The sequence below is a fragment of the Enhydra lutris genome, unplaced genomic scaffold (genome assembly GCF_002288905.1).
Source record: "Enhydra lutris kenyoni isolate GAN:26980312 unplaced genomic scaffold, ASM228890v2 scaffoldscaffold16, whole genome shotgun sequence".
NCBI lineage: Eukaryota > Metazoa > Chordata > Mammalia > Carnivora > Mustelidae > Enhydra > Enhydra lutris.
Genome location: NW_019154100.1, coordinates 4,485,243 through 4,499,076, shown reverse-complemented (window position 1 = coordinate 4,499,076; position 13,834 = coordinate 4,485,243). Strand labels below are relative to the sequence as shown.

Here is a 13,834-nt window from a genome sequence, read left to right as displayed (position 1 = left end):
AAGCCAAAGTTAGTATGCACTAGTATTAACTAGAATATCAACAGGCATTTATTTTAGTGAACAGCATCCAACTTGGACTCTACACTAAGCACCTGCCATAAGTAAGGACCCAAGTTAGGTACTGTGGGAGTTCCAAAAATGAGTAAATAAAACACACCATCTCTGGGATGCCAGGCTGGCTGTCGGTTAAGCATCTACCTTCGGCTCAGGTCATGATCCCAGGGTCCTGGGATTGAGTCTCGCATCAGGCTCCTTGCTCAGTGGGGGGCCTGCTTCTCCCTTTGCCTGCTGCTCCCTCTGCCTGTACTGACAAATAAATAAAATCTTAAAACAACGACACCACAACATCTCTGTCCTCCAGGAAGCACAGGGGTGTGGGTAGGGCTAATTGAAGCAGAAACTTAAGTGCAGCAGTAGAAGAGGATATTGAATGATTTCAAGGCTCCATGGGAATCTGGAAAGGTCTCATGGAGAAAGAGAATTTGAGGGCCTTAAGAAAGGCCTTTGGGGTGGAGATGAAGGGAACAATATGAACAAGAGTTCGGCCAGCAAAGTGAGGAGGGTATTGGGGGAAACATTTCAGTGGTAGGGAGAAGAAGGAGACAAGGCTGGGAATGTAGACTGGGGCCATATTGGGGTATGTCTTCAATAACAAGAGAAAAGGAATGAATTTACCTGGTACGCAGTGGATGCCATTGGTATTTGTTGAGGAAGAAAGTGAAAATTTAATCTTTATTTTAAAAAATATTACACAAGTATTTACCAATTTATAAACAAATGGTATGTGTATATACTGATTTTTCAATATATCCTCATTTTAATAAGTTTCATATATTATTTCTTTTATCAATTGGCCACTCTTTGAAATTTTCCTAAAATCAATTCTGTATTGATCAATCTATTGCTCCAAATTATGAGAACACTGATGTTTTCTGTTCATACCATTTTTACATAGAAAGCCCCACATTTAATTGTTTAAATGAAATAAATCCAAAGTAAATACAAGGTAAAAATACATTTTAATCCAAAAGTTTGAATACTGGCACTCAGCTATTTACAGTGGTATTTACAATCAATTTACAGTAACATTTGTGGAGAGAACTATGAACACAGAGCTACCTATAGTTGCTTCCTTCTAACATACAAACCATAACTATGCAGAAAAATGTTAACAGCTAAAACTGCTACAACTCAAAATCATTATGATTAAATTAGATTCCAGCAAACTTTACTGGGGTTGAAAAATGCTGGTTAAGTCAGGATAGAAGAGGTGGTATGTGCAACCCCCATTTCTTCCAATTTCCACATTGTTATTCCCTTCGTTAGCTGACCTGCACTTAAGTAAAACCTATACCTGAATTCTGACAATTTCATAAAAAACAGGGTGTCTAAGACTTTATTTTAGGCCTGTTACTATGAGTCTACAGCAGATGGTTTAAGTAGACTTTTTTTAAGATATTAATGCTTACGACCTATTAGTCATTTTTCTGACTGCCCAATGGTTGTTTTAATGATAGTCAAGAAACTACCAAGGGGGATGCCTGAACACTACATGATTCCTATGTGCTCTTCACGAAGCTGACTGTCTACGTTGTAAAATTTTATGGTTTGATTGGGAGCCTCACTTTGAGAAGGGATGGAAACAATGCAGATCGACAAAATAACTCTGAATCTGTTTGCTACAGAATACAGTTTTTTAAAGCTGAGGCTACTAAAATCATCTACCAACAACTATCTCTAAGGTTAAAGTCTATCTAGCATTTTCTAGATGAAAAAATAAAGCTTATGTCACTTTGTGATAAACACAGTTGGTCATAGCTACACTTTATTTGATTAAGTCCTTGGTCAGAAATCCAACCTTAATTAATATTTTGTTCTAGTAGAAAAATACAATCCATTGATTGTAACGAGTTTCTAGAAATAAACCATGGAGAAAAATACATACTACCTGTTCCTAATGGTCCCCTTGGAAATTGCACCCTTTGCCTGGGAAGATACACATATAGAATATATTTACCTTCAAAATATATTTAATTCCTTGTTATCCCTTTTAAATTTCCAAGTAATAAACAAGCTAATGATTACTGGGTAGTTAGGGAAAAATTTTTAGTCATCCTTCCATCTAAGAATTTCATGAAAGAAACACGTGGCATATGTTACAAGAGTATGAATACAAGATGACTGGAAGAAGTTTCACTTTCTAAACTATAAATGGTTGGCAACTGTTTCCTTAATAGTGATTGCAGGAGTGGGTCCAACATGAGTCCATATGTAGCCCTTCTCTGGTCTGGTCGGAACTGTGGGAAACGGCGATGAACGGGACTTGAAATATTCAGAAGGTGCATGACACACAAATTCCAAGTATTCCATTTTCCTTGGAAGATCCTCCTCTGGTCCTAAAGGCAGTCAATGGAAAGATTAAACACATTTTTGAACACATATATCATTTTCATAAAAGATGAACATTCCTAGACACTAGGAGAAACCACTCTGGTGGTGGTGACCTGACCATAGTCCTTGATACATGTAGTATTCTGAAGTCTGTCTCTGTATTCTCTAGTTTAGTTGTTCAACTCTCCCAAACAGTGACTCAATACAGAAAGGATTCTAAAAATTGTATTAGTACTATACAGTGTACAGTGTTCATTATATGCCCACACCGTTCTAAGTACTGAGTATATAAAACGATACTTTGAGTCCTCACAACTGTGCTCTGAGGAAGGCACTGTTATTTTAAATTTTTATTTATTTATTTATTTTTAAAGATTTTATTTATTTGAGAGAGAGAGATCACAAGTAGGCAGAGAGGCAGGCAGAGAGAGGGGGGGAAGCAGGCTCCCTGCTGAGCAGAGAGCCCGACACGGGGCTCGATCCCAGGACCCCGAGATCATGACCTGAGCTAAAGGCAGAGGCTTAACTCGCTGAGCCACCCAGGTGCCTGGAAAACACCATTATTATTCCTGTTTTATGTGTGAGAAAAGGAGACACGAGAGATTGAGGAACTTGTCCATAGCCACACGGCTATAAGTGCTGGGTGAGGAACCAGATCGTCCAGCTCTGACTGTGTGCTCTGAACCCCTAAGCCGTGCTCCCCGCTCCCGTGTCTGAGGATTGGGAGGAGTTGGAGGTGGGAGAGGAGCCCCAGAAGTGATTCTCCACATCTCTGCCTCCACCAAGAATCCTGTCCTACAGATCATTCAGATTAAAGTCCACTCTTCTATGTACCTACAAGCAAAGGCTAAAACTGATCACATATCAAACTTCACACACAGGTGAGAATAACAGCAGCACATTAACTGTCCCTGAGTTCCCTCTGGAAAACAAAACAAAACTCTGTATGTGAATGTAATGCATGCTCATTGCAGAAAGGCTGAAAATATGAGGTAACTTACAAACTCTGCACATTCTTAAAACCTGTATTAAGGGGCACCTGGGTGGCTCAGTGGATTAAAGCCTCTGCCTTTGGCTCAGGTCATGATCCCAGGGTCCTGGGATAGAGCCCCGAGTCAGGCTCTCTGCTCAGCAGGGAGCCTGCTTCCCCTCCTCTTTCTCTGCCTGCCTCTCTGCCTACTTGTGATCTCTGGTCAAATAAATAAATAAAATCTTAAAAAAAAAAATACGCCTAAATAAGCCTCATTCCTGAGCAATAAATTCTTTTAATAGAGTTTAACACGGGGTCACTCAGAAAAATCAAATAAATAAATAAAATCTTAAAAAAAAAAATACGCCTAAATAAGCCTCATTCCTGAGCAATAAATTCTTTTAATAGAGTTTAACACGGGGTCACTCAGAAAAATCTTATCCACATCACTTTTTAGTAGGTATACACTGCCCTAACTCAAAATAACCCATAGCACTCAAACCCCAACTATGTAAAATGTCTTTCATATTTTCTACAAAACTCTTTGCTTTTTAACATTAAACGAGGCTTACGTTTGTTATGGATTGCATTATATTCTCCCCACTCCGTTTGTTGAGGCCCTAAGCCCCAGTGGGATGGTATTTAGAGATGGGGCCTTTGAGGAGATAATTAAGGTTACATGAGGTGATAGGCTGGAGCCCTAACCTGATAGGACTGATGTTCTTCTAGGGTGAGGAGACGCTAGGAGTGTGCACACACAGAGGAAAGGCCACGTGAAGACTCAGCGAAAAGGTGACCGCCTCCAAGCCAGGAAGAGTGCTCTCACCAGAAAGTGACCCTGACAGCACCTTGATCTTTCACTTCCAGCCTCCAGAAGTGTGAGAAAATAGGTTTTGTGTTTATCCCACTTGGCCCATGGTACTTTGTTATGGCAGCCCAAGCAGACTAATAGCTTCTGTTACATAATAGAGGAGAGTTCCCTGCGTTCAGGAACCTGTACCACTTGTCAAACTCACCGATGATGTAGGACGCAGGATCAAACTGGTCCCTAGGGCTTGAGAGGGTGGGAATGAGCCACGTCAGGGCGGCGCTTTTCTCACAGTACTGGTCCTGGATGAAGCCCCGGATCTGAGCATAGTAGGGCTTTCCATCTTGTTCATCAATCACTGAAACAACATCTCCAATTTGGTAATATACTCCCTGGGAGAAACAGAAGACAATCCCATATTTGAAACAGAAATAGAGAAAAGCACCAGAGCTATGAACTAAAACCTCCCCAACACGAAATGAACAGTTTGCACAGTGGTCAGTAAAACACCTTTGAGATGGTCCAATGCATCAATGCTTATAAGGTTGATGCCAATTCTTTCCTTCTTTTTTTTTTTAAGAGAGAGAGCAAGCTTAAGTGGGGGTGGAGGGACCCCCAAAGAGAGAGGGAGAGAATTTTTTTTTTTAAGGATTTATTTAGAGAGAAAAAGAGCGTGTGTGTCCACTGTTGGAGGGGCAGAAGGAGAGGGAGACAGAGTCTTTTTTTTTTTTTTAAGATTTTATTTATTTATTTGACAGAGAGAGATCACAAGTAGACACAGAGGCAGGCAGAGAGAGAGGGAAGCAGGCTCCCCACTGAGCAGAGAGCCCGATGCGGGACTCGATCCCAGGACCCTGAGATCATGACCCGAGCCGAAGGCAGCGGCTTAACCCACTGAGCCACCCAGGCGCCCAGGAGACAGAGTCTTAAGCAGACTCCGTGCTGAGCACAGAACCAATGTGGGGCTCGCTCTCATAACCCTGAGAACAGGACTTGATGTGAAATCAAGCGGATGCTTAACTGACTACACCACACAGGCACCCCTTTTTGTTTTATTTTTTGAGAGAGAATTAAGTTTGCTCCACATTGAATGGGGCTTAAACTCACGACCCTGAGATCATGACCTGAGCTGAGGTCAAGATTGGGACGCTCAACTGACTGAGCCACCCAGGGGCCCTGGATACCAATTCTAAAGTTGTTCACTCTTAAATAAAAATTATACACACCCCCGAAAACGTGCATCTGGAGAAAACATTTTTATAAAGACACTTTGATTTTACATCAAAACAATGATATTCCCTATTTTTTGGGCTACAGCCACTGAGCTGTAGAAAGGAGAAGTGACCTTACTGAAGGCTACTTAAGGCAGGAATGCAGCTGGGGCTCCTTCACTGGCTCCAGGGTCCATCTCTGTCCTATACTGAAAAGCAATGCTTACCTGATGAGAATACGTTCTACACTCCTTCCTCCTCGGCCATCCATAAAGAAAATGGACACCACACATTCAAACCCAAAGAAACAAGAGAAACTCCTCTGATTATAACCGGTCTTCAGGATAGGTCCCTTGCCATCACTCAGCTATCTGCCCAAAAGACAGCTACCTGCGTTTCCAGCACTCACGGCTTCAGGTCTTATCCCTGCTCCACCTCGCAGCCAACTAACTCATCTGTTGTGTCTGTGTCAAGCCCTCCTTATGACTCTGCCTGTGTCATCTGTTGCATGTCTAGTTCCCTAGGTCTTCAAAAGGAAATAATTTCTCCCTTGAACATCCATAATGGCTGATCCAAATCTTTATGATTCCCAGCACTCCCTTAGGTGGGTGTGGTTCTCAGTCAGCAAAAGTAACCTTGACTTGTAGGGACCAAGTGTGATTTATCATGGCTTCCATCAAAATAGGGCCTTGGCAGGAGGGAAAGCTGCTGGAGTGTGCCCTTCAACCATAAAAATAATTCTGAAGAAATATTTCCAGTGAGTGAGCGGTGACTGGAGTTTTTCCTGGTGGATCCTTCAACTGTGTTGCATGTGGATCGCTTACGGAAGGGCAGAGTGAATGCGGGCCACAATCTGCTACTTGGTAGTTCGTGTCCATCATCAGGTAGTCCTTGGAGCCACTACTCAACGTTTTAGTAATTTGTCACATAAATACTTTGCATTTATAGTTTGCTTTGTCTACACATAGAATCATTATTCCCAAATTATAAATGATTAAGAGGGCCTTGCTTAACATAGACACTCAAATATATGCTGAATGAATATTAACTCAAAATACATAATAGTGTGGAAACAGAACTGCAAGGCAAAGACAATGTCTTACTGAAAGATTCCAGGGGTGCCTGGGTGGCTCAGTTAGTTGAGTTTGGACTCTTGCTTTTGGCTCAGGTCATGATCTCAGGGTTGTGCTCCATGGGGAATCCATTTGAGATTCTCTCTTTCTCCCTCTGCCCCCCTCCCTGCTTGCTCTCTAAAATGCTCTCTAAAATAAATACATCTTTTTAAAAAAGATTTTATTTATGTATTTATTATTTATTTGAGAGGCAGAGGGAGAGAGAGAGTACAAGGGGAGGCAGAGGAAGGAGGAGTAGACTCTCTGCTGAGCAGGGAGCCCGATATGAGACTTCATCCCCTGACCTGAGTCAAAGGCAGACACTTAACCAATTGAGCCACCCAGATGTGCCTAAATAAATAAATCTTACGAAAAAAAAAAAAAAAAAAAAGATTCCAGTGGCAAGCAGTATCTGGAACCTGGTTAACTGTTTATTAGTCTGTGTTGTGTTGTGCATGGATATACAAAAAGCACTAATCATGACTAAGGCACTTAATCTAAGGAGTCCCTTCATTTGCAGGGAGGTTTCAGGGTTTCTGGCAGAAGAGAAAGAAGATCAACGCAATACTGTGAACACTGGATTAGGAGGAAGCAGAGCTGTTCACGCGGCTCTTCTGCCACAGGGAGGCCGTTCAACCCTTTGGGGTCTTGGGTGCCCATACTCCTGGCTGTCAAACCCAGCGGCTGCACTCAGCTCCCTCTGGCATGCCTGATCTGGGCTCGAGTTCAGCAGATGGCAATGACCTCTTAAGCCCTCCTGCCCCAGTGCTACCTGCAGCAGCAGCCTCTGCAATCCTGCGTATCGGCAGCAGGACCTCAACATTTTGATGCACTTTGTCCTTATTGTCTAACGAACAGGGGTGGCAGACAGCAATAAGAAATACAATATTTGAGGGGTGCCTGGGTGTCTCAGTCTTTTAAGCACTTAAACGTCTGACTTTGGTTCAGGTAGTGATCTCCCGGTCTTGGGATAGAGCCCTACAGCAGGCTTCCCGCTCAGTGTGCACATGCATGCACATGCACGCTCTCTCTCTCTCTCTCTCAAATAAATAAATAAATAAAATCTTAAAAAAAAAAATAGAAATATGATACTTGTAATAACAGGTTCCACACACCTTTTGCCTTTTGGTTGAGACTTGCCTGGAAATCATTAGTACACTAAATCCTTAGCCAAACCAGTTTTTTCTTTTTTTTTTTTTTTTAAGTTTATTTATTTAAGTAATCTCTATACCCAACATGGGGTTTGCACTCACAACCCCAACATCAAGAGCTGTATGCTCTACTGACTGAGCCAGCCAGGTGCCTCCCAACCAGTTGCTTCTGGACTTAATCTATAAACTATGTTCAGCGTTGAGAGTGATACACAAATTTGAAAACCTGACGATGCTAATTTCTACTATTCATTGAGTGCTTACTCTGCTAAGTGCTTAACAAACAGGACCTCGCGTGACCCACTGAGGTGGCTACTATTTACAACCCCTCTTTTATAGATGAAGAAACACCAGAAAGGCTGGTCTCAATGCAGTCACACAGCCACTTGCCAATGGAGCCAGGAGCTGAGCTCTGCCAGCAGACTGCCTCGCTCCGTGACTTGTTGGCGAGAGAATCTTTGACAAGTTCTTGAAATTCTCTGTGCTTTACTCTTCATCCATACAACGGAGAAAACAGTAGCACTTCACAGAGTGGAGTTTACTTCAAAGAATGAAGTAAAGCCTATGAAGCGCTCACCTCAAGGCCTGACACACACCAAACACATACTAAACTTTAGCTACTTTATTATTAGCAATGCCTGAAATGCCGGAAACATAGGAGCAATGTTTGCCTGTGTAGAGGCTGTTCTAGACTACACAGATCCTGGGCTACTGACAACATAAAAGGTACACACAGAGTATCACACTTGAGTTTCTCAGTGTCTGGTCCACTTGGGTCAGATATGAAGCACTAACTGGTGCCAATAGTTCAGACCCCAAAACACCAACAGCATGTAATGGCTGCTGCCTGTGTCAGGACCGCCAGGCTGTGGAAGCCGTTTCTGTGTTGCAACTGCTTTCCTAAGCCTTCTGGTTCAAAAATAATGATATGTCATGTCTCCTGCCAAAGGAGCAGGTTGTCTGTGGCCTCTGGCCCTAGGAAACCTGACTTCCTCATTCTTTTTTTTTTTTTTTTTTAAGATTTTATTCATTTATTTGACAGACAGAGATCACAAGTAGGCAGAGAAGCCGGCAGAGAGAGGGGGAAGCAGGCTCCCTGCTGAGCAGAGAGCCCGATGCGGGGCTCAATCCCAGGACCCTGGGATCATGACCTGAGCCGAAGGCAGAGGCTTAACCCACTGAGCCACCCAGGCGCCCCAGTGACTTCCTCACTCTTTTATCAAAATATTTTGGACTCTCACCATCTGCTTCTTGTAGATGTTAACCCCTGCTATTGCCCTAATTCCTCTCACTTCTGCTTAAAGGCATTTTAGAATCTCTCTGCCTCCCCAACCCACTAGATATCAAGTCTCTACTCCCTCTTTTGTCCAAGTCCCCGTTTTGTGCTTCTCCCACAGTGACTGTCACAGTGACGAGGGTGGCTCATGCTTTCATGACTCCACACTATACAATAGCATTTTAAAATATTTAAAAATACCATGTTTCAATAAGCAACTACCCCTCCTATCTCAGCTCTGGATGAAATGTTTTATACCTGCCATATACAGGGAAAACTAGCTTAGAAAAGAACAAAAAACAGGGTGCTTGGGTGGCTCAGTCGTTAAGCATCTGTCTTCAGCTCAGGTCATGATCCCAGAGTCCTGGGATGGAGCCCCACATCAGGCTCCCTGCTCAGTGGGAAGCCTGCTTCTCCCTCTCCCACTCCCCCTGCTTGTGTTCTCTGTCTCACTGTCTCTGTCAAATAAATAAAATCTTTAAAAAAAAAAAAAAAAAAAGAAAAGAACAAAAAACAGTCACACGTTATACAGAGGAGCAGAGACATTTAGACAAATCCAACATTTGGCAGTATACCATACAACAGGCCCAAATCGTCCCACAGTAACTCCATAGATGCTTACCTTATAGAAGATTGATTCTGCAGTGATTATAGTGGAAACAGACTCAGGAGCTTTGATGGGCTAGGGGAAAAAAAAAAAAGTAAAAATATTAGCACATACCTAGTGTGTATGTGTGTGTAGTGTATCCAGGCATTTTTCCAGTCATCTACAAGAGTTCTGTGACTTAAGAAATACTAAATCTGTTGCTCGTTGACAAGAAGTGCAATAAAAAGCTGAACGATTTTTTGAATGTTGTGGCAAACCACAGTCTGAGTAATTCTGTGGCTATATCTGCTACTGTCAGCTTAAAAGTTGCTGAGAACTAAAGCACAAACTTCTGACATTGCTGCTGAGATCTATCTCAAGCGCTTTTGAAGCTTCATTACATACTAACATTGGGTTGGAAACAATATCCTGGCTGTGAAGGCCTGGCCGTAACGGGAGCAGAAGGCATAAAACGTGTAGGTGAACACAAGGTGAAAAAGTGTCTCCTTGAAGACGTTTTCCGTCTCAACTTAACCATGGAACCAGCTGGGGATCACCTAGTCATCAGAAGTAATTTTCCAGCGAGGCCGAACTCAGCTTACATGAAACTTCCTTGGAGTCCTAAGTCGTTTGCCACCACCCAGCCATTACTGCCATCCCTTCTTAAGCTGTAGTACACGCTTACATGCCACAACACGAAAACCGGGCCTCCCCAAATGTGTCTTGGGAACAACCTTGAAGAGGGGTTGCTAGCGAAACAGATACTAAAATAATTGCGGAGCAGACTCCACCACACAGAGGAGGAAACTGTGAGCGATACGAAACTGTGAGCAATATGACTACAGTCACATGCATTTACTTAACACACTTTGTCAACAGGTACCTCATTTTAAGAAAACCAAATTATAAAAGTCTTAAATCAGTTAGGGGCAACTATTCTGATTAAGAATCTGCAATCGGCACAAGAATTTACTTGTGTTTCACAAATGAATACGCCCATCTTCAGAAATGCCTTCACTGGTAAGGGAAGCATTCCTGTTCTGAAAGGAAAGAACATCAACCTGAGGTTTAAAAAAGTAGACTACAACGCACCATCCACTGTGTATGACCATTTTCCCCTTGTGTTACAAAAATACTGAGAGTTTACTGCAAAAACAGGTGCTTTCAACTACCCCCGGCACAAGTTTTTCAACCATCCAGTTTTTACAGTAGAAGAAAGGTTTGGCAAAATTTTTGATTCACATTCATCAACTGATTATCATAAGTCAGTAAGATACATTTTCTGGGGCTGTAATAACAAACAAATATGGAAATGAATGAGTTCCAGTATTATTTACTTTGATCTTTAAAGAATAAAAAAAAAAATTTCCCCCTAATATATCCGACCATATCAAGAAACATAATCCCACCTCCTCCTTGCAGAAAGGACCCAATCAAATGCATTCAAGGTTTATGTTTCTTTTAGACTCATATATTTTCCAGTGAAAAAAATTAAAAGCGAAAAAAAGAGAAAGGATATTATTAATTATAAACAGTAAGCTTCCTGCAACGGAGCTCACTTTTAAGAAGTGTGGACCACTCCCCAGAATACCGCAGAAACGCGGGGAAGAATAAAGTTCAGATGAGAGATGAAGGCGCTGACAGGACACACTACACACACAATGCCATTACTGTAAAAGACACTGTCCACAATCATCTTACGTTTTTTAATTTAAAAATATGTCTTCTCCCTTTTCCTTTCGTGGAAACTTTCTTTTCAGCAGCTGGAGCAGATTTGTATTTAGTGTTTCTGAGCCGAGCAGACCTCCTGTGAATTTCCTGCTTACTCTGTTATATAAACAATTAAAGAACAAAAAAAGATAAAGAAATAAAATTGTAGAAAGATTGCTGTCCCGATACCACCATCTTACAAGGACTTCAGAGTATCCACCTAATGCTATTTAAAAATTAAGTAAGAATGTGGCTTTTCTATTTACCCTGTTGTAATCCCAGAACTGGGCTAATTAAAACAGGGAGGGCCCTAGACAAGCATCTCCAGAGCCTCCAAAAAGGTGTGAACTACTTACAATAGGTCATGGGAGAGGTGCACCAGGAAGCCTAGGCCAAAGCAAGAACTATTCGTTTGTTGTGTTTATAGTGTAGAACATCCCTTAACAACTCAGCTCCCCAACCCCAGGGAGCGGGCTAGGTGTGGAACTTTCTACAATGGAATACTTACGCTGCCAATTAAAACAATGACATGGTAATCTTACTTAATAACATTAACTAATAATAAACTTTAACAGGGAAAGTGGGTCCAGTAGCATGACCCGTTTACGTGTGTGTATACGTGTGTGTATTGAGAGGTCTGGTTACTACCGCAAATGTGATTACGACGACGGGGATTTCTGAAGGGTTTTAAATTGTCTTGCTTCTTTACACTTTCAATTTCCCACAATAACAAAAGGTGCTTAGAATGGGCCAAATCAGGGAAGATCTCATCGTGGGTGGGAGCGGGCGCGCCTCTCTAGCAGGGTCACCGAGATCTGGGAGAGCCCACGCGCGCGCCCCGTCCCCGCCCGGCCCATCTCCGCCCACCCCACGCCCGGTCGGACTCCGCCCGCCAGAGGGGCCGAAGGAGCTCACCTGCTTGCCGCTCCCGCCCCCGTTGCTCTGCGGAGGGGCGGCCGAAGTGCTGGCGAAGGTCGCCGCGCCGAAGCCGCCACCGCCGCTGCTGCCCCCAGTCCCACCAGTCGCCCCCGAGCCAGCGCCCCCGCCGCCCGCGCCGCCCCGGCCCGTGCAGTGGTGGCAGAGGATATCCCCCTGCGGGCTCTTCTTCCACATGGAGGACGACGTGGTCTTGCAGACGCTGCAGGTGGGCTTCAGGCCCAGGGGCATCGTGGCGGGCTCGGGCGGCCCCCGCGGGCGCAGCGATACGGGAATGGCGACCGCCGGCCCGGGCCGCCCGCTGGTCGGCCCGCCACTCCCAGCGACAGGAAGAGCGGCGCGGCCGCCGAGCTGTCCACGCAGGGACACGAGGGCGACCGCTGCCCCCTGGAGGCGGGAAGGCGGTTCCACCCGCTCTTCGACCGACAACAGCCGCGGGCGGCCCACAGCGCCGGGAGGCGGGCCCGGGGGCGGGGCCTGGCCTGGAAGGCTTCCGGCGATGGGTGGGGCCTGAGCGACGCAGGCCTCCGCAGCCCCCCGACCGGAAGTGCCCTGTTCGGAACATCTGAAGTGGACTGTAGTTCGGACCTGGTAGCCTTCTGGGGAAAGATGTTAAAACAGTTTTTGGCTTTAGGTGTGGGATTGACAGGTAAAATGCAGAACGCCAAATTAAATTCGAATTTCAGACAAGCAACGATTAATATTTTGATATGCGTGTATCCCACGCAGCATTTGTTGTTTACCGGAAATTCAGATTTAACTGGGTGTGCTGGATTTGTATTTGCTAAATCTGACATTCCTGCTGAGGACGCCTTTACACTCCTAAAAATTATAATTTAGACCCTCAAGTACTTTTGTTTATATGAGTTGTATCCATTTATGCATTAGAAGTGGAAACACGTTTTAAAGCCTGCGATGTCAAGCACACGTTCCTTAGCCATTGGGTGACGATGTTATCACAGATCCTGTAGCCTCTGATCAGCACGCCCGTGATGGCATCAGAGTGGAAAGACAACGGGTTTGGCCTAGAGAGCATTATGACAAGCCAGCTCCCTTCTTTTTAATGTGGCTACCAGAACAAGCCTCACCAGGGAAAGGAGTCTCTGCTTTTCAGCCTCACTTCCTAGCTTAGTGGTTGCATACCTGTTTTCAGGATCCTGGGTTTTCTAGACTGGATACACTTAGAGACATCCCAATGAACATGCTGGTGGCATGGCCCAGGGAGAGAAAGAAGAAAACTTGTATTGAATGCCTATGATGTCACAAAATCTCATTTAGTGCTTATGACAACCCTGAAAGAAGTTACTACCCCTATTTTATTGTAAACTGATGATCAATGGAGGGACCATGATTCGGACCCCTGGCAGACACAGTCTCTGCTCTGACACCACATCCCAAGGCCCTCAAAAAGCCCTGGGGCCTGGGCTGTGGCTCAGGCATTCTTGCTCTGAATCTAGGTTTCCCCAATAGTAGAACGAAATATTAACCACTTTCCAGTACCTTCGTGGGGATTAAGACCAACTATAAAAGTGGTTGAGGAAAATAGATAAGGACTGTTGTCTCCTTGTTTTAGAACCATTCGCCCAGTAAGGCGCATCTAGGAGTCCATAAGTTAGTACATGTGAGGTTGTAATCATCTTCTACATAAATTTCATGCACCCTAATGCATGTCTCCATCTCCTA

General features: G+C 43.9%; 1 protein-coding gene across 1 annotated transcript; it reads right to left on the bottom strand.

Moving 5' to 3' along the window:
* Positions 1-1,002: 1,002 nt before the first annotated feature.
* On the bottom strand, positions 1,003-12,439 carry LOC111147276 (GATA zinc finger domain containing 1). Its single transcript, XM_022503220.1, has 5 exons — positions 12,131-12,439; positions 11,207-11,332; positions 9,542-9,601; positions 4,378-4,561; positions 1,003-2,396 (listed from the first exon to the last, which is right to left on the bottom strand). The coding sequence occupies exons 1-5, from the start codon at positions 12,380-12,382 to the stop codon at positions 2,206-2,208; spliced, it is 813 nt and encodes a 270-aa protein (XP_022358928.1). The 5' UTR covers positions 12,383-12,439; the 3' UTR covers positions 1,003-2,205.
* Positions 12,440-13,834: the final 1,395 nt, after the last annotated feature.